At 39.5% G+C, this 20,135-nt stretch overlaps 1 protein-coding gene across 4 annotated transcripts in view; it reads right to left on the bottom strand.

Moving 5' to 3' along the window:
- The window catches only part of SH3D19 (SH3 domain containing 19), an 85,631-nt gene that overhangs the window by 32,675 nt on the left and 32,821 nt on the right, over positions 1-20,135 (bottom strand). For 2 of the 4 annotated variants that reach the window (XM_030492242.1, XM_030492244.1), the window contains exons 3-7: positions 13,060-13,100; positions 5,727-5,769; positions 4,355-4,502; positions 3,914-4,115; positions 2,307-3,299 (exon numbers count right to left, since the gene is read on the bottom strand). In XM_030492242.1, coding sequence (XP_030348102.1) covers positions 2,307-3,299; positions 3,914-4,115; positions 4,355-4,502; positions 5,727-5,769; positions 13,060-13,100 — 1,427 coding nt within the window. Of the gene's footprint in view, positions 1-2,306; positions 3,300-3,913; positions 4,116-4,354; positions 4,503-5,726; positions 5,770-6,697; positions 6,739-8,051; positions 8,209-13,059; positions 13,101-20,135 lie in introns of those variants that run through there. The other 2 variants (XM_030492245.1, XM_030492246.1) reach the window with 2 other exon arrangements.

Below are 20,135 nucleotides of genomic sequence, written 5' to 3'. Positions count from 1 at the left end.
TACCACTTCATTATAAAAGCTGTTTTTTCAGGTGATTTCTTTTGGGACCACTCAGCCTCTGATTTAATAGCAGAATTAATGTTATTTTATTTTTCCAGGTTGAGAGAAAGGCAGTCTTCTAGCATACATAGCCAAAACATCATTTTCCTTTTTATGCACTTTCAAAAGGTAAGTATTCTCTTTTCTTGTCTGCTACTTAGAACAGTTACATTTTGCCACTGTTTGTTTAATCTATTAATCAAGCTTTAACCTAAATGCACAGAAAACAAGAGTCATCTATCACGCTTACAACTTTCTCCTAAAACCATCACATGCACAATGGCTGCTCCACAACTCCAGTCTCCAGACACAATGATCATGACTCTGTCCTCAGCTAGACACTGTCAGTCATAGACTTCCTTGACATAAGTATAAAATGCCTCTCTAGTCATCCTGTACTCCTGCCTCCTTCCAGGCTTGGTACAGCATCTGCAGTGCTCCTGGCATCTGTCAGTTCAAGAGAAAAACAGACTTGTTGAGCTAATCACTTTTCCTGCAGGATCTTCTGTTAACTTATTTCTCTGCTTTCATAAGCTTCCCTGATATCTGCATATCCCGATACACTGATCTTAACAGTTTAGGGCTTTAAGGAACTGTCCACATTTGTCTTGGGGTTTTTATGCCAATACAGAGGAGAAACAAGAAAACAGAACTTCATCTAACAATATAATCCACAAACTGTGAAGAACTTGCATTTGTTAACAACCATTAATATTGATTTACTGTGACAACTACACAGTATCTATGCTTCTCTTTTCAGAAAACTGAGATGTTTAAAGATAAATGAGGTGTGCTGGGTTGACCCTGGCTGTACACCAGGTGCCCACCAAAGCTGCTCTATCACTCCCTTCCTCAGCTGGACAGGGGAGGGAAAATATGACGAAAGGCTCATGAATTGAGATAAGGACAGGAAGAGATCATTCACCAATTACCGTCATGGGCAAACAGACCTGACTTGGGGCAAAAATGTGATTTATTACCAATCAGAGTTGGATAATGAGAAATAAAACCAAATCTTAAAACACCTTCTCCCCAACCCTCCCTTCTTCTCAAGCTTAATTTTACTCCAATTTTCTCTACCTCCTCCCTGCCAGCAATGCTGGGGGACAGGGAATGGGGGTTTGGTCAGCTCATCACACATTGTATCTCAGTTCCTTCTTCCGCAGGGGAGGACTTCTCACACTCTTCCCCTGCTCTAGCGTGGGGTCCCTCCCTCCACAGCAACTTTTCCCCCTTAATGTGTTATCCCAGAGACTCTACCACCGTCACTGACGGGCTCAGCCTTGGCCAGCAGTGCATCCATCTTGGAGCTGGCTGGCATTGGCTCTATCAGATTCAGGGGAAGCTTCCAGCAGTTTCTCACAGAAGTGACCCCTGTAGCTCCCCCACTACGAAAACCTTGCCATGCAAACCCAAAACATGAGGTTAAAAAAAAAAAAAAAAAAAAAATAATCAAAAATCATAGTTAGCTCCTTAAACAAGCATTTTGTATGACACAACATCTGTTTTACGGCAGAACTTCCCCTGGATTGCAATGGGGCTGGTAAGATACATTGGAACATACTTGAACATTAAGAGGGAAAAACCTATTGCTGTAAAATTTAATGACAGCCCAACACCCACCTGTGTCTCAAACTACCTAAAACAGCATTAAAAAAAATCGACCCCAAGTGCTTAATGGACTCAAACAAGATTTAGGGAAGGGATTTGGTTGTAGTAATTAATCTGCCCATATGAAGTAATTGTTTTCACTTATTAGAAAAAACTGTGTAGCAAGCATATAGTTGCATGACAAGACACAAAGATAGGAAAGAGAAGATAAGTAGTCCCTGGCGAGATGGACAGAGTATCACAAGTTTCCCTAAATGCCACAAACATTGCTGCTTCTCTAGATGACTAGGTTTCCACTACAGAGCTTCAGGCACTCAAATAAATTAGTTAGATTAGATGGCAAGACATAAGATGTCCCAAGTTCCCCAGAGAGAACTGTGGTACATTCTGGAGGTGCCATATAGCATATAACTTGAAGTCTTTTATCATTATTTAGTAATCACATAATAAATCCAGCACACATGCTGTGAGACTTATACTGCCTTGGAACCTTCCAAGTCCCAAAATCCAAGTAATTTCACAATGATCTTGACATAATAGACAACCAGGAATTTCATATACAAACATAAACCCTGTCAAGACTGGTAGACATAGCTCACACAGGATCATACACCTGCAAAGAGTAACCACAGGGAGTTTAAAATAATTCTTCTTACCTGCTGCTGCTTCAGAGCTGATGCTATCATTAACTATGGAAGTTGGACTTAGGGGTAAAATGTCATCATCAAAACTGATCAAATCTCCTTCCGCATCTGGTTTATTTTGCAAAGCAGGTGCTGAGGAGTTGGCTGCAGATGACAATTCCCCCAGAGACTTGACAACTTTGTCTTGGGCAGGTATGGAAGCCCGTGGGGGAGCAGCAATCGGCTTTAGTGACGCCAAAGGAAGGGCAGGACTTTCTGCATAACATGACTTTTTAGGAACGAGAGGCCGTGGAGCAGGAACAGGAAATTTCTTTTGTCCATCACTGTTCTCTGCAACTGATCCATTCCTTGCATCAAGAAAATCACTACTACTACTTTTAATGAGGCCAGGTTTTGGCTTCTTTGGCAGTTCAGGTTTGGCTACAACACTGCTCCCAACCATTTCAGGTTGAGGTTGCAATTCCTTAGAAGGTGTTGACTTGCTTTCTGTCCATGCATCCCAGTCTCCTGAAATTCTGCTTACCCCTGGCTTTGGAGGAACTACTGGCTTCTTTGCAGTAACAGGTCTTGGAGCAAATGAACGAGGGGCAATTTCTGGCTTTTTTGTTAATCCTGAGGTATCATTAGTTCCTTGGGATTCAAAAACTTTGATCCTTGAAACAATACTATTTTGGCTCTTTTCTGTGCTCATGCTGTCCACCACCAAGTGATTGTCTAATAAACTGTCATCTAAGACAGGTGACTGCTGAACTGGAGGTTGCTGCCTTTTTGTGGTAGACTGGTTCACTTCCTCTCCATTGTCATTCTCACTTTCAGTATTTTTGACCACAGGTCTGAGATTGCTTCTTGATCTTGGCTTTGGCACAGGACATATCACAGCATTGGGATTTTCTTGGCACCTCTGACCTTCAGAAATTTCAAAGACTATTAAGGGATTGTCATTTTCTGAAGGAGGCCTATTCAGGAGGGATGCAGAAGGCCTAGGAGGTTTAAGAGGACTCTGCCCTGTTAACATAAAAGAAAAGGTTTCAGTTATTTATTCCAGAACACTTTATTTATGTTATTTTCTGTCAGCCATCAGGATGGTAAACATGATGGTTTTCATTCAGAACTTACTGCTGCTCGTGAAAACGCAATTTTCTTTCTAAAAAAATGAATGAAAAAATATGAAAACTCTAGGAAGAAGCTGGAGGTTGCTGAAATGTGTGGTACCTACATGTTGTGAGTTCAAAATTACTTGTTATCTTGCAGCATGAGGGACATGCAAGCAACATCTAGACCAAAGAATAGTACAGTAGCTTCCTCAGCTTGGTTTGCACACTTTGCAGGCTGAATGTGTAACACTGCTGCTATTCCGATTGGACACCCGAGCACCTCTGGCTGCAAAGCAATTGCCATCGTGGCTGAATCAAGCAAATCTTTCCAGATTTAATTACAGACTCACCATGAATGCAACGGTAGTTCTTCAGAAGAGAGGATTTTTACAGAAATTTATAGCAGTAAGTCTTCACAGAAATTTAACTGTTATTCAGAGTAAATGCTGCACAGACCAGTAATAAAGAACATCTTTGGGAGACAGAGTAATCTTTTCATCAGTGACAAATCCAAAACAGCCTCACCTGGATAGCCTGCAGATTCCCAGTGTGTAGGCACACTAGTTTTTACATTACTTCCTGGCAAATGGCTGATTAGTTCCTCTGGAAAGTCAGTTTGTGTTGCAGAAGTAGTGGTATGTCTAGGAGCAGCAGCATTATTGTTATTTGTTGTATTGACTTGCACTTGATTAATTTCTTTTATCACCTGCTCATATGATGGTGGAAGCTACAAAATAGAGATATAAATATTAATGTACGTCCAGATGTGATCCTTTAAGAAAAAAAAAAGAAAAAGAGGCATATAAATTTAAAAATACTAAAATAACATGCAGAGGAAAAGAACACTGTCATAGTCTTTTATTCAAGGTGATGAAAATCCAAGCAAGCAAAACCACTGTTCCTCTCTAACTTACTGTGCCTTTTACCTTTGTAAATCAAAGACACCTCATGTAAGTTCACGCTCACCTCAGCTGGAACATGCTCATTTCTCCTCCATTGAGCATGAGATGAAGCAGAAGGGAATCCTAATCCCTGAGGAGTGACAGGGCTTGCACCTGGAAACCAGGAGGATGGCCGGAGGGGTTCAGCAGCAACTATTGTAATTTCAGGACGCCTAGAAACGAAGGCAAAGGAGAATAATTACCTAAAACATTTTAAAATAGCTCTTTTAAGTATAAAAGACTAAGGATTTCTCAGCATGGGAAATCAAAATAGCTTAGGTCTTTTTGATTTAACCAAAGATGTTTTTTCATGATTTCAAAGTAACTTACCTGACCTTTCTAACAAGCACTTAGGCTTCCATTCAAAGCACCTAATTAAATGCCTAAGCCAAAAAGTAGGTTTATTGGCTTCAGTGAAATAATTTACATGCTTAAAGTACTTAAACACAAGTGTAACTCAATTAGATGGAAGAAGTCTTAGTCTTCACGGGATAATGAGAACTAATCATGTGTTTGCCCTTAGCCTGCTACAGCATGAGAACAGTAGGATAGTTAAAACTGCTTCTGGCTGGCTACTTAAAAGCTTGTCTATTCTCAGACCTCTAGGGAAACCTCCCACTGTGCTAAAGTGGGGCAGAGCAAGCCCCACGAGGCCTTTGGGACAGGACCTATTTGCTTACAGCATCTAGTACAACAGGGACCTGTAGGGAGTACCCCTGTTTTATCACAGTAACAATTGCTTTAGAGCATAATAAGGTGCAGTGATGGCCCGTGTTCCTGGACCATGGCCACCAGAGCACCACTGTTCAATCTAGAGTCTCACACAAAATACACTTTGAGAAGTGAATTTTGTGGGTAGATGAAGCATTTACTAAAGAAGCTCCTGTCTGCTGACAGAAAAAAACTCTGCAGAAGCATAATTTCTTGAACTATTGTAAAAAGACTTAAAAAAAGAGGGCTAGAGTTCCTTCACACCTGAAGTAATGACAGACTCAGTTCACCAGCTACCCAGGTTGGTGACCTCCTTTCTCAGTACCCTTTATGGAACTGGAAGGAGGCCTGAAAGTGTGCTTATTTTCATTGTGAAATGATCCTGCAAATAGATGTCAGGAAAGTAAAACAGTTCTGCAGAGGTTTGTTGGTTGGTTGCATTATTTTTTGAGGACACATACAAAAGTTGATGAGAAAACTCCTCAAAGTCTTAACCTACCCTGTGCTTACAAATCACAGTATTTTTATTTTATTCCAAGTTTAATTTATTTTTAAACACACCAAGGACAGAGAGAAGGAAAAAACCACCAAAAAACAGAGAAGAGAGCCATAAAAAGTAATACTGTGACACAATCTAACAGATTTTACAGTAACACCTAATTGCAATATAAATGACAGCATCATACCTTCTATCCCTCTGCTGTTCGCTATGGCTAGAGGTCCGAGAAGCTATTTAAAGAAATGAAACAAAAGTTTTGAAGAGGTTAAAATATACTGTCATAACAATAAGATGAAGATAATAGCAGAGCCCTTGCTAATCCACTATCAATGAAATGGAGAACATACAGCATCTGATCATAAATTCCAGATTTTAGGAGCGGCCAAGTTTTTTAAAAAAATTATCTGTCATAAATATGAGAAGTTTTTAAAAGGCTTAGGGTGCAGTTTCATAACCAGCTTAAGTCACTTTATGTCCAAGTTAACACCAGGAGAGATGATCTTATCCCCTTTCCTCTTCCTTGCCACACATTCCTGCATTCTGCATTGTGGTGACCCTAGAGTCGAAACTTCTTTTTCTTTAGTTAGAACAGTCCATGAATAAAACAAAAAGAAGTGTTAAATATGTCTGGCTTGGCTTTTGCTGGCTCATTTCTGAAATGTGTTCTTTAACCTTTTTTTAATGTCTCTTTTTGTTTATTTTAGAGAAGGGAATGTATGAAGGCACAAAATCTAAGAGACTAATTCACCCTCATTTATGTAAAAGGAAAAAATCAGATGTTCTCAGCTAGAAATTTCCTGAAGTTTTATCACTTGTGGATTAAAAGTCAGCAACATTTCTTGTTTTTTTTCTGAACCATGTATTTTAAGTTCCATAAAATAAGCGAATCCTGACCTCTTCATTTTTCTATTTTTGCCATATTTACATTCAAATAATTTTTTCAATGGCCACATTATATTTTCCTATTGATTTCTTCAGTGACAAAAGGAAATTACCCAAGGGACAGATTTTTGCATAGCAAGTGCAATTTAGGAAGTGGTAGAGTTTTATTGTGCAAAAGCCGACAACTACGCTGTTCCTGTGCCATCACAGAATCATTAGCTGAAATCGGCAAAGCATACTTGATTCAAGAGTCACATAGTGTTGTGTCAGACATACCTCTTCCAGAGGGCATTTTTGGTGTGCACTATTCATGAGTGCTAGAGGAAAAAAAGAAGGGGTTACAGAAGAGGAAGAAGAGGTGAGGAGAACAAATCAAGGCTTCAGAGTGCCAGAAACCATGATCAAATGGGTTAGTCATACAAGTGTAGTGCACATACCAGTGCTGGAAGAGAAGAACTGTAATGTCTATTCACAATATAGTGCCTTAAAAAAACTAAAATAAAAGCAGAATTTATTTCTAGTCTCATGCTGATTTTAACCATGGCTGTTTAGAATTTTCCCCTGCAATAAATTAACCATGAAGAATATAACTGAATATGCAAAGGTCCACCGTATTGCTCAACAAAGAGCCACTCTAAGAATGAGGAGAGGGAAATCGAATCTCTTTGAATGCTTTATTTAGTTTAAAATCATGGTTTATTTGGGTCTGCACCTTTTTCCTTCCAAAAATAATGGGTTACCCTAAGGAGTTAGTACAGATGCAGAGAAGCTGAGATCCTGTAATTTATATTCCCACCTGTCAAAGAGATATAGGTAGGCAGGTTGATCCCAATAAGAGGCACACCTTAAAGTTTCAGACATGACCGCACACTCCTAAACCGGTTCTGTACAAATTGTTTGCCTAAAATATGTAAATGAAAATCCCCTACACCGCATCTTCACTTTCTTCTTCAGAGATCTTAACACAGCATTGATCAAATACAAACATTAAAGAAAACCAAAACCAAAACCAACCAACCACCAAACTGACCCAAACCAACCTATTTCAAGATTACTTTTGCAAAGAGGATGGAAGAAAGTTCATTTGGTAAATGTATGCAACACAGCTGCTTGGGGTATAGTTAAATTACAATGATAAGGGCATTAGAAATAAAAGCTAATTAATGAGAGACGTAAAACTGAATTAATTCTTTTTTCATTTCCAGATAAATTCTATATGCTGTTTTCTCCTGTGAGACTCTAAATGTACTTCTATTTACTGAAGTTATTAAAACAAATAAGAACAAACTAAAAAAGTCTGAAAAATCTTTATCCTTCCTTACCATAGGCAGAAAAACTCCAGTGAGGCATCTATGTAATACATCGAACTCCAAATTTGAAGTAAACAGTTAAACTCACTTGAAAACAACTCATTTAAAATATTTATACATAAATAACTTTACTACTAGATATAAATACATCTCTTCAAAAGGGCTAACATCCAACCCATCATAAATGTTTTCAGAATGTGCTCATTCTGTTAAAAAAAACAAAACAAAACAAAATAAACAACTAATCTCCCAGGCATTTATGGAATAAAGCTACTTCCATGTACATAAATATTTAATATAAACATTTATTTTTTAACGACCTTGACAAAGTTCTTTCCTCCTTCCATTAACTGCTCCCCTCTTTTCGCTGTCACATTTTTGTTACAACCACACTTTTAGAACATCTTTTGTTTTGGAAGTTCTTAAATCCACAGTAGGAGCAGAGCTGAAAGCTACTTCATCTTCTGCTCTCACGTATTCCTGTGGCGTTCCAACAAATGCTAGGGAAAAGAAAATATAAACTTTCTAAATAATACTTGCCCCAAGACTTGCACAGCTTTTATTCCTTTACCATTTCAAAGAAATCAATTTAAATTAAAAAGTGTATGAGAGAAGACATGAATTTTTAAAATATAGTACACACCTGACTTAAAAACAAAAGAAAAAAACCTGCAGCCATTTTTCTGGCCCTGTGGTCTTTTGATCCTGTAAGTCTATTCTTCTTTCCCTTTGTGGATTGCCTTGAAAAAGTTTGCTATTAATTTTCTCCCCAGATTTCAAATTATGCCAACTTTAAGATTTAAAAAACCTTTCTTCCATCAGGGGAATCAATGGAAATGTATTTCAGTGCTGGTTTGCATACTGACAACTATTGTTGCCTCCTCAACTTCCACCCTAAGAAGTGCTCAGGGTGAGAACAGTTGACATTTGCAGAAGCATATGCTTAGTGGTATTTAAGTAAAAGGTAAGCAAAACAGTTAAGGGGTGGGAGAGGAAAAATGTAGTGCATAAAATCCACACTTTTTCCTCTTAAAACTCTATCTCAGGGGAAAGGAAAAAAATGTCAGATCAACTCATACTGTTGTCACTATTTATTTCCGTTGGTGTCAATAAGGCATCTAAATGGGTTTAACCTAGTATAGTGGAGTTTAAGCAAGTAAAGGATTAATGGTAATACCATATATAGAGAACAAATCAGTGACTTATAGATTCATTTTTTGCACATATTTCTTACAAGCACTATTTAATGGGCTTTATCCAATTATTTTTGAATGTGCAATGGTAAAGGGTACTCAGTTTGTGTTGTATACTTACGCTTTAAATGTTTTTCCTCCACTGCTTCTTCTCTGGATCCTACTTTTCAAGTGCAGCACTTAGTATGTCATTTGTGTTTGAAACACTTACAGATTATGGTGCAGTGGGCATTTTGAGCTATGAGATCAAGATGCCTGTGTAAGTACAACCACCATTATGCTACAAACCCATGAATTATGATGCTACAGACAAGCAGGTGGCAACAGAAGTCTGACATGCACTTCTGAGTCTTTGGAAGAGAGCATGGCAAGAATTTACACTCATTCGGGCAACCTTTTAAGGTAATATAGAAGCAACTATAAAGTTCATTCAGGGATCTGTTCAGAGATACCACCCTGCTGTTAGCACTGAGTGCTTCCACATTACAGACACTGCATAACAATATTCATATGTTTCCATTAGGAAATCTGTATGAAATACTGAACAGTTTTGTCATTGCAGAGTGTTTTAAAAGCAAGTTTCATTTTGTATTCAAGATTGGAACCACAGCCTCAAACAGATCAAGCCTTGTGGGAAATCAAGTTCCACATTTTTATGATTATTTTTATCTATTGTCCCTTTCAGCAGCTGTGAATAAACACAATCCTGCCAATTAACTATTTCAGTTAATTCATATTAACTATTCTTAATAGTTTTTAAAGTAATTATATTATTTTCAGCAACAAGAATATGTGCTAATATTTAAAAACACAGCTTCTTTCAATGCTTTTCTAACACTGGGCTAGACATTTTGACCATCAATCCTATGAAATACGTAGACTATTAGACTGAGAAGTTATTCTTCTCACCACACAGCTGCCAACGAATAAAGATTATTCATTATACTATCTCAAGGAGAGCCTCAAAAGTGAGCAAATGCTCCCTCCCTTACCTACAAGGTAATACAGCAGAAGAGCTGACAGAATGGTTGCTTTCAAGAGGCCATGCTTGCGGTCTTTGCAATACGAAAGATGTTACATGGCTGTGGAGGCCCTTCTTCAGGGAACACTAAAAGGATCAGATAATCCTCAAGCCAAAACAAAAGAAAAAGGAAAAAGAAAAGGAAAAGGAAAAGGAGAAGGAAAAAAGGAAAAAGACAAACGAAAAAAAGAAAAAAGAAAAAAGGAAAAAAGAAAAAGTTACGATTTCACCTAAGATCTGATTAGACTATTTCTGTAGAAGTGGAAGCTCAAACTAATTGGAAATTTTCTAAAGAGTTGAAGCTTTTCTCCTGAACTATTTCTTGGCACAAGGGGGAGGTCTTGCTCCTTTTCTTCTAGTTCTGTTTCCAGGCACCTCAGGGAAACGGTAGGTTATCTGACATTGGAGCTGGGCCGATTTAGTGCTTGAATGTAGCTAAAAGAGATGGCGATGCCCAATTCCCTTTCCAAACATGGACTTTTGTGCCCTCTTGAACGAACATTACCACTCATATGACCCCACAGTAAGTGAGTTCAGAGTGTTAAATAAAAAAATAAGCACTTTCTGTACAGTTTTCGTCCTTTTTTATCTCCCTGAACCTGCTCACCTTGGGCTCAGATCACTAGCAGCACAGGGGAAGGAATGCGACACCCCCAGCAGCAGTCTCTGTTTCCTGCCTGTGTTTCCCTTCTCCAGTTCTTCTGTGTGCAACTTCAGTGAGGGAACTGATCAAAAATAACCTAAGGGGGTGATAGGGATTCCCTTTCCACCCCCAGTGAGGTCAAATACCCTTTTCACAGCTGACTGAACTGCTGAGCACCACAGAGGCTGGCACTGCCTGTAGTTTCACTCAAATTTGACAATGATGATTTATGAAGGCACTTCACTCCTTCCTACACCTTTCCTTGGGCTGTATGTTCCTGCCTCTGCACCATTCCCTGCATTATGCCAGCACAAATGTTTGTGCAGATGGGGAGAGAATGAGGTCATGGAATTGATCTGGTTGGGAAAAAGTAGAAGCCAAAAGAACCTAGGAAGCCCCCAAGCAAAACAGAACAAAAATGAAAAACAAACAAAACCCACAGCCAAAAATGGCTGCAAAACTGCCAAATGGGAAGCCACAATTTCAGAGTGCATACAAGCTGTTACACATCCTTCATTCAGCCACATATTTGCTTAGGACAGAATGAGAATGGAACACGCTTGCAGGTTCTTTCAGCATTTTAGGGCCGCAGCCCTGCTTCTGTGGTCCTGCTCCTTAACACCATCATATTCTGGAAGAGTAGACAAATGAGTGAAAACATTGTTCCCCTTTGACTCACTACTGCAGCTCTTGGCTTGCCTCTATTTACTTTCCTTGGCACTCCTGTGCATGTTGCTACGCTGGCGTCAATGGAAATAGTTTTACTGATTTCAGTGGGAGCTGCATTTAGCGGTGTGTCCTGGCCTAAAACCATCACTAAAAATCCAGGGGTAATTTATGAAAAGTTGAGATTAAAAAATTACTTCTAAGCACACCTCATGTTCGCATGCTTTCTTTCTCCAAGCACATTGAGCTCACTTTTCTGAATTCTGCTAAGCTGTCAAACAACTGAAACAAAACAGTACTGTCTTCCTAACCAGAACTGTAGTCAGAGGCTAAACCTTCTTCTTTTTTGGCCACAAGACAGGGAGAGACTCAGTGATACAAAGTCATCTGAAGCATTGTCAACAGGTTGGAAAGCTGAAACCCTGCACATGCCTATCATATTTATTGAAAATCAGAGATAAACAGCCCATGTAAGCTGCAAATAAGAAATTAAAATAGATTTGTAACTCTTTTAGGGGAAATACACATTTTCCAGAGAACACCATATTTTTTCCAGATTAATGGCAAGGGGAGTTAGGAATTATTCAGGGTCCATTTTTAATTTAGGTCCATCCACAGGTATGGTTACTGGGATACAAAGAACTACGATTTCACATGCAATGCATTGGTATGTGCATGGAGATCTTTTCCTATCTTATAATCTGAATAATTCACATGGGTACTTATATTTCATCATAGTTATTTACATATTAATATTATTAAGCATAATGTTTTAGGAGCCAGGGCTTCTTGACAAGATTTCTTCTTTTTTTACTTGATTGTGCCTTAAAACAAAGTATCACTTGCAACTATGTTTTCAGAAACAGAGATATCAATTGCATAATGATCTTTCAGCAGGTTTCCCAGTTAGCCGAGGTACTGGGACATTGGCACTCTGAATCAATTTCTTACTCCACCACAAAAGGCCCTCTGTGGTCTGCTGCTCTCTGTTTTCCAATTTCCTATCTATGGCTGCAACAGCATAGATAAAATGCTGCATTTTAACTACAGCATCATGTAGACTTGCTTTGAATAAAGCTTTCATGATCCCCTTTGACTGCCTCCAACCTAACCCATTCTAATGAGCCCCTGACTAATCGGTCCAGGAGAAACAAATCAATAGTACATCCACTTATTTATTTTTCCCTATAGCAGAATCCTGAGGGTTGTTTCATTAACAGGAAATTGAAATCATGGATAGAAAGGAAATAAAAATGAAAAGCAGAAGAAAGAAACATCATAAAAGACTTCAGAAGATGAAGTTAATGAAATTATCTGCCTGGAAATACCATAAGCCGGGAAAGGGAAAGAAGAGTTAAACAATGAAGCCAGGGAAGAAGAGTTTGGACTTTCACTCAGGATTTATAAACAATTTTTTATTTTCCAACATGAGCACAATGCATGAATCCAATCCTGTCCCCAGTTGCTGCAGATTTCTGCTAACATAGAACAATCTTCTGTTTTGTCGAGTAAACTAAAAATTGGCCATGTGTAATCCAAGTTCTTCAGAGATGGATCACATCTGTGCACAAATACACTAGTGACAAATAAGAACATGTTAGTAACTGGCAAGAAGCCAGTCAGCAATGCAAAAAGATGGTCTAACGTGAAGCAAAAGAGTAAGGAAGAAATTACAACCCCCAAAAGCCTGCTAGCTACTTTGTTTTCACATATGAAGTTAACCAGCTACTAAAAACGAAGATGTAGCAATCTTACAATACTACCATTCTCAAAAAAAAAAATAAAAATAGGAAAAGTAGACTTACATCTCTTGATTGCTGCTCTTATGGATGACAAGGGTCCTTGGCTTAATGAACAACAACAAAAAAAAATTACAACATGGTTAATATCTCAAAGAGAAAACAAGTAAGTAACATGCAGAAATTCCCCATCTATTGTAAAGGGTTTGCCAAGTGCGTTTTCCTCTAGGTTGTTATCTAACAGAAACTTGTCCAAAACTCCTACAGTATACAACCATGCCCAACCCCTTCTAATGAAAACCAGGTTACAGCTTAGCTGCAAGACTCTGCAAAGATAGAAAGCCAATTATTAAACCCATCTTTTTCCTCTCAATTCTCTGCTGAAGTTCACATTCTGTCTCATCTGACAGAAAAATCTGACAGAGAAGAGCCCATGAGGCTGTGCATATTCTCAGATTATAAGCATTTAATGACTTCACATTCTTGTAAATAAATAAACCTTACACAGATAAGTAAAAGCCTACAACTCCTTTGCTAAATATTGTTAACAATTACTTAACAACTTATCTCCCCTTTCAGTTGAGATTGCATTTTTTGGTAATAAGTTGGTGGGTGGGGTTAGAGAGGAAGACAACATGACCAAAAGTTGTTGACACACAAGGGCTGAAAAATGTTTCCTTTTGCCAACTTATCTGTTTTCTTGGTAAGATTAAGGTTTCCAATGCCTCTCTTCTGAATGTCTTCTTTAACAGATATAGCAGTCCTTACTACTGTCATAAGGTAAAAATCAAAACTAACTTGGAGTTACCGTTTTCAGAAACTGTTACTAGCTTGAAGAACATGGTATTAATAACCTGCCACTTATGCAAAGCTACACACAAGTACTTCAGAAAAGGACTTTTTTTGCTGTTTTTTCTTTAAAACACAGCATGTAAAGAATATTTGTTGGTGAGAAGCCTCTGAAAGTGCTGAATAGTCTTTAAAAGCTGAAAATAAAAAGACTGTATCTGGTTCTAATTAATACATTCTCTTAATTACAACAGAGAGGTAAAGTAATCAAATCTTTTCTGGAAACCATCAGCCGTGTAACAGCAGGAATGTTAGTACAGGGAGGGCATTAGCATTTTAACACTGCTCTCACTCTGCCTACAGCAGGCATGCAGCGCACCAATTCTGTCAGGGCTTGGTTCAGCTCCACATGCACTTCCACTGCAACTGCTGATGGCTGCAATTACCCCAGTGGGATGAAGAATAGGGGGATTTGGAGGAGAGAAGAAAGAGACTATCAAAAAGGATACCGATGAAAAACGTCCTCTCTCTACAGTCATTCTGAAAGCTAATTAAGACTAGAAACGAACGTTGCTCTGACTGAACTGTTTTATGAAATAGTTTGGCTAGTCTAGGATAAACAATGCCTATTTGTCTGGCTCCAGAAAGAGTTCAAATGTGGCTTGGCCCCTATCCACACAGCTAGCAAAGCTGCACTAGAAAACATTTCTATCAGTTGCATTTCACTGTGCATTCTCAGCAGAAAAGGCTTCTAATTTTCCCTCGAAGTGTCGCATCATAATACAGCCTTATCTTTAAGAAACACTTTTAGTTGTATGTTCCTCCCAGATGTACCCCAGGCTCCTTTTATAATTCCTTATAACTAAAGTCTCTTTCTTCTGTATGTTCGTTTTTGAAGCTTTATTCTCCTGCTTTCATTGCCATAAATCACTATGATCTTTAGGGTTTTATTTTAATCATATTTAGTATTAGACAGGAAGGAGACTGAAGTCTGGTAACATGGATCTAAAATCTTTTCGAGTGGCAAAAACTTTCTATACTCAGAATTAATGATTTACTTAAGTTTTATAGCAGGAAATTAGGAAATCCATAAAGAATGCATGTTCAAGTATTAGTAAGAACCAAAAGGAACAAGTTATTTCTTCTGCTGGCAAGAGTGCTCTGACCCATTGCAATTTGCCTTAGAATCTGATGAGCACTTTCAGATATGAGCAGGTATTTTTGGCTAGAAATGATAGGTGTCATCATGTAGGCAAAAGTTCAGGTTTCCCACACAATGTGAGGACCAAAAGGGTATAGACAACTATTTTAAAACCAAAACGCAAAGCAGCAGCCAAGCCTTTTACAAAACCAACCTAGTGAAGTTGAAGTACAGATATATCAAGAGCAAGGCCGTTCAAGTATGCAACTATCCATGTAATTTAGAACCCAGGATAACATGGTTCTGTTAGAAAATTCATGAGCTCACAGGCAAAACAAGCTGTTAGGAGATACGTTCTCTTGATTCACATTTAGCTTACAATTGTTTAAGTCCTTCAAAAAGGGGAAAATGGGAACGGATATATTCCCATAAAAATGGGAATGGATCCATTCTCCCTCCCGCCCACAAAGCCCTATAAAGGAACTGCAAATTCCATGCATTAAACCCCACTAATTTAAGTAAGATGCTGGTTTTGGGGCACGTGGTTATTTTGCCCATACCTTATACTGAGCTAACCCCTCCCTGTTCCACAGGCAACAATTTCTTGTCTCTTGTTCTGTCTTGCAAAGAGAGAAATTAGGTTACTAATATCCTCCTCTGCTCCACAGTTAATGACACATTTTTTCTCAAACCATCCAAATAATTAACCAAATCAAATTTAATTCCCTGTTTGATGAGGTAGGAGCTGCAACAATTACTCTATGTATGTTGTATGGAGTCCCTGCCTCTTTCCCACCTCCTCCTTTTGTCCATAAGGCACAGCAATGAACCAGAGCGCACACAAAATCCCCACAAACACACATGTCAAGGAAAAATTAAGAGGGAAGAAGTTTAATTCATATGGACCTCTCATCCTGGTCCCAGTGCAAGTCCCAGACAGTTACATCTGAACACTTGAGGGGACACTGTGACAATAGCCCCTGGTGGAGTGGGGGGGGCATGACACAACAGCTCCTGTGCTTCCCTGCAACATACATACGCAAAGTCCAAAGTCATACTGCTGGAAGAAAACAGTGCAGACACCAGGAAGTTTCAGAGCATTAAAGACTCTGATAAACACTAGCTCCAACACCACCTCAGCTGTATGGAGTATGGAATAAGTAAAGATGCAAACTACTCATCCATCCCCACAACAGATCTAGCATGCAGGAGTGGACAAACAGAGCAACTTCTCTGACATCTGCACATTTATCCTAGACCTTGCTCACCAAGCACAAACTTGGTTTCATTTCCCACTAAGGCAGCAGCTTTGTTGAGCTTCACTTGCCAGCCCCTCAAAAGGTGGAACTAACCCACCTCAATTGTGCCCTCTGTGCACCCAAACAAGCCCACTCAACAGGTTCAGAGGGGATCTGTAAGCTGCTGTACCTATTAAACTGAAAGCAGCTGGGTACTTTGAATCTGCAGTAATATGAAAAAGGTCCCATGGGTCACCATTTCTGAAAGATAAAGAACCTGGAGTGGTTTGTTTGAAGTTTTTAAACACCTGCTCACTCTTCCCAGCAGGCTTTACTCTGGGTTTCAAGGACAGGTTTTCTAAATATAAACACTTGAGAAGAACATTTCAAAAACATATTTTACGTCTGTATATTGGGGAAATAAAATTGCCACCAACTAGACTGGGTAAAGAGCTGAAAACTGTTTAGTGGAGTAAGTGCACTTAATTGTATATAAACCATGGTCTCTTCCTCATTAGGGGCTCTGCTCTGACACTACTTGCACTGAACAGTGTCTCTCATCAAACACAGCTCCAGTGTAGCTCCAGTATTTTTCAAAGGCCTGTTCCTGCAGGATGACTCCTGACCCAACACAGTTGGGTGCAAGTATCACTCACCTGAACAGTCCCCACACAGCAGAGGAAGGGAGGTGCTGTTCAGGTGGAATAAAGCTCAGATCACACCGGCATCTCCATGTGAGCAGGCAGGGATTTGTGTGTGCCTGGAGCAGGGCAGCATTCAAGTCACACACCACCCAAGAAAAGAGGTCAGGAGGTTCTGGGTTACCTTTTTTAGCTGTTTCAGGAGCAGCAGTGGCTCCAGCCCAGCTGAGGGCACCTCACAGACATGTTCCCACGAGCCAGCTCTGCTGCTGAGCGCAAACAGGCAGAAGAGGGCTGGGCTTTACCTGCCTCTGGAGAGCTCAGGCAGTACTGGAGGATTGCTCCCACCAGCCCCTGAGCATACCCGTATTCATTTAAAAGGGGGGGGGTGTCTCCCTAGGTTATCTACAGCCTTCTACCCTACAGGTTGTGGTACTGGTTGGGATACAAAAGACATCCCAAGCTATAGTCCTGTCTCAGCATCTCTCCTTCATCCACTTCCACTAGTCTCCTATTGGCTTGGATGTGATTCTCAGCAGGAATTGAGCAATCTTCCAGAATGCCTGCTCCTTTTATCAGAACCAGGACCTTTGGTTTCTTTATCATTGACATAACAATGAATATTCTACAAGAAAACTGATTTTATACATCACTCTAGTCATACACAAAAGCCTAGTGGGGAAAAAAAGAGCGTGAAAAATAATGAACAGTTGTTCTAAAAATGAATGTACTGAAGTATCTGCTGCCAAATCTCAAAATTTATCCTTCATGTCATGTTATATGAAGCTTTTTATAAAGTATTGTTCCTTAAGTTCACACACACACACAAAAGTGTAAAAGCTTTTAAACATAATTTTAATTGTCATGGTTGTAGACCTTGTCTTACAGAGCACACAGAGTAAAAAAAGTTAAAATATTGCTATTTTTAATGTCTTGTGACTTCTTGGAACATGAGCCAAGAATTTTTAAATAGCTGATGTTGAAATGACTGTGAGGCAAAGCACTAGTTTAATAAAAGGTATCATATATTCCCCCAGTTGCTTTAGAAATCATGCCATCTTTACAAGAGGCAGCGTACCACAGTGTAACATTTTAAAAACTTGTTAGAAGATATTATGCCAAACACAAAATGTTTAAAATGTCACCTAAGTGATTTCACTGCAGACTGAGTCACAGAAAAATATTAGTAACCTGATAGTCATATTAAGGGTGGTGCAAAAGATCAGATTTACCACCGCCCTGATAGTGGGCCGAAGACAGACATATTAGTTCAACTAAAAAGCTCCCAAAGTTAGGACAGAAGAGTCACAGCTATCCTATGTTCATGATGTGGATGCAGTAGAAAGAATTGTATTAATCCTACGGATTAAGTGAATGTGCACTGAAAACATCCACAGTGACCAGCCTCTTCAATGCCTCCATTGCCAAGGACTCCTAGTCCTTCAACTGATATGTGTAAATTCGGTGACACAACACATGGACTCTAGGTGCAGTTTGCCCATTAGTGTAAGAGAAGCAGAGACTCTGCAGCCATCCCCACTCTCACCACTTCCACCAGCTCTCTTATGTTAGTGCTGACACGGTCACAAGTCTGCTGGATCAGCCGTGTGATTTTGCTAACAACAAACAATCCCATCCCAAGCATCGCAATTAGTTTTCAGCCAGAGAGGCCAACTGCTCCAGCTGGCTGCAGGGCCACACGAGCACCAGGGTTACACTGGAGAAGTGTTGGGAGCAGGCAGACAGGGAGGCCAGGCAATCCTCTGGGTAAGCAGCTCGGCCTCTACTCACAAAAGCAAACCTTAAATCCATGATTCAGCTGCTAATCTGACAGCAAATTACCAAATGCTGGCTATGCTTTGGGTCAGCTGTTCTTCTCACCCTTTCTATCAGCTGATCCACTCTTTTTTTTTCCCTGTTGGTCAGGGTCATCCAGATTGACTCACTAGGAGATCAGACAAGCACCAGAAAACAGCAGCTGGCAGCAGCCTGGCACCACAGTGGCCTCTCTGTAAAATGAAGACACACTCTCACATTCTCTGCTAAAGCATGGGTATTGTCATGGCCCTGCATGTACAGGAGGCTAGCAAAGATCCAGTCACCTAAGAAATCTCTTGCTTAGTAGTACAGATCTAGTCCACTAGGAAACCAGACTCACCCTGGTAGAACTCTACTTCTCTCTTGGGTCTAGCCCCAAAAGCAAGTAGTCCTGAACCAGTAATTAAGTCCAGTGACAATTCAATCCTCATCACTATGCTGAGGATGTCTGCTTCTGCATCACTTAATGAATACTGCAACTGCAACTTCCCGCTGTCTGGACTAGAGAGGATGTAGTTAAGAAGCAGCAAAAATCCAGCTGCTCAGCTAATTAAAACAGCTCATGTTAACCAGCAAAGGGAAATCCTTTCAGGAATTGCTCTCTAGCTGCTTCTTCAACCACTTATTACATATTCATGTGCTTGTCACTGTCATACTTGGAAATCATATTTTAGCAACTGAACCTTCAATTTCAAGGCAGAACACAGGCAGGAAGTCAAAGCAGATCATTGCAGCAGATGGTAACATTTCACACTCCGATTCTCACAGCAAACTAGAAGTCATGAGGTTGCAACAGCTTCCACGCTTAATAATGTCCAGCTTAGATTTTAAAGCTGGAAAAAATCTTGAATTTTTTGTGAATCTGAGTCACCCTGAATTAACTTCTTCCTGATGAAGAGCTACAGACATGCCAGCTAGATTTCCCCTTGCGTTTCCTTTCAGACAACAACCTGAGCAGAACTGCACCTTGCCCCTGAAGATGACTGTATGAACACGCCCATTCCAGAAAGGCAAATCCTTACAGCATGATTCAAGGTATTCTCAGTCTTCATTGTATATTGACTGATTTCAACTCCCAATAAGGGGTCTGCTTATTGAAAAGTTTGACACTCCTGTAATAGCTAGGAAGATTCATCAACATATTTTTACTGACTGTTGTGATAAGCCTGCTAGTATGTTTTGATTAAAATTAATAAATAGTATTTATGCTTTAATGACAATTTAATCTTGGTAGTAAATATTTCTAGCAGTAGAAAGCACCTATAATTTTAATAACATAATAGCAATGTAACACTGTAAATGTAAATGCAAGTATCACTAAATTGTCATAGTGATAGTGACAGGATATTTGGCCCCAGCCAGCAACATACGCAGACACAAAACTAAGTGTTAAAAAAACGAAGGGAAGAAACAGCTCTTTCAGATAAAACAGCTGTAAACTGCAGACTTTCCTGATGGAAATTCATTACCATTAAAGTTTATGTAGTTTCTGCATTCGCAAATGCGGAAAGATGG

Source organism: Strigops habroptila, chromosome 7, assembly GCF_004027225.2.
Source record: "Strigops habroptila isolate Jane chromosome 7, bStrHab1.2.pri, whole genome shotgun sequence".
Classification (NCBI taxonomy): domain Eukaryota; kingdom Metazoa; phylum Chordata; class Aves; order Psittaciformes; family Psittacidae; genus Strigops; species Strigops habroptila.
Note: the sequence above shows the minus strand (reverse complement) of the source record. Positions and strands in the feature narration are given on the sequence as shown.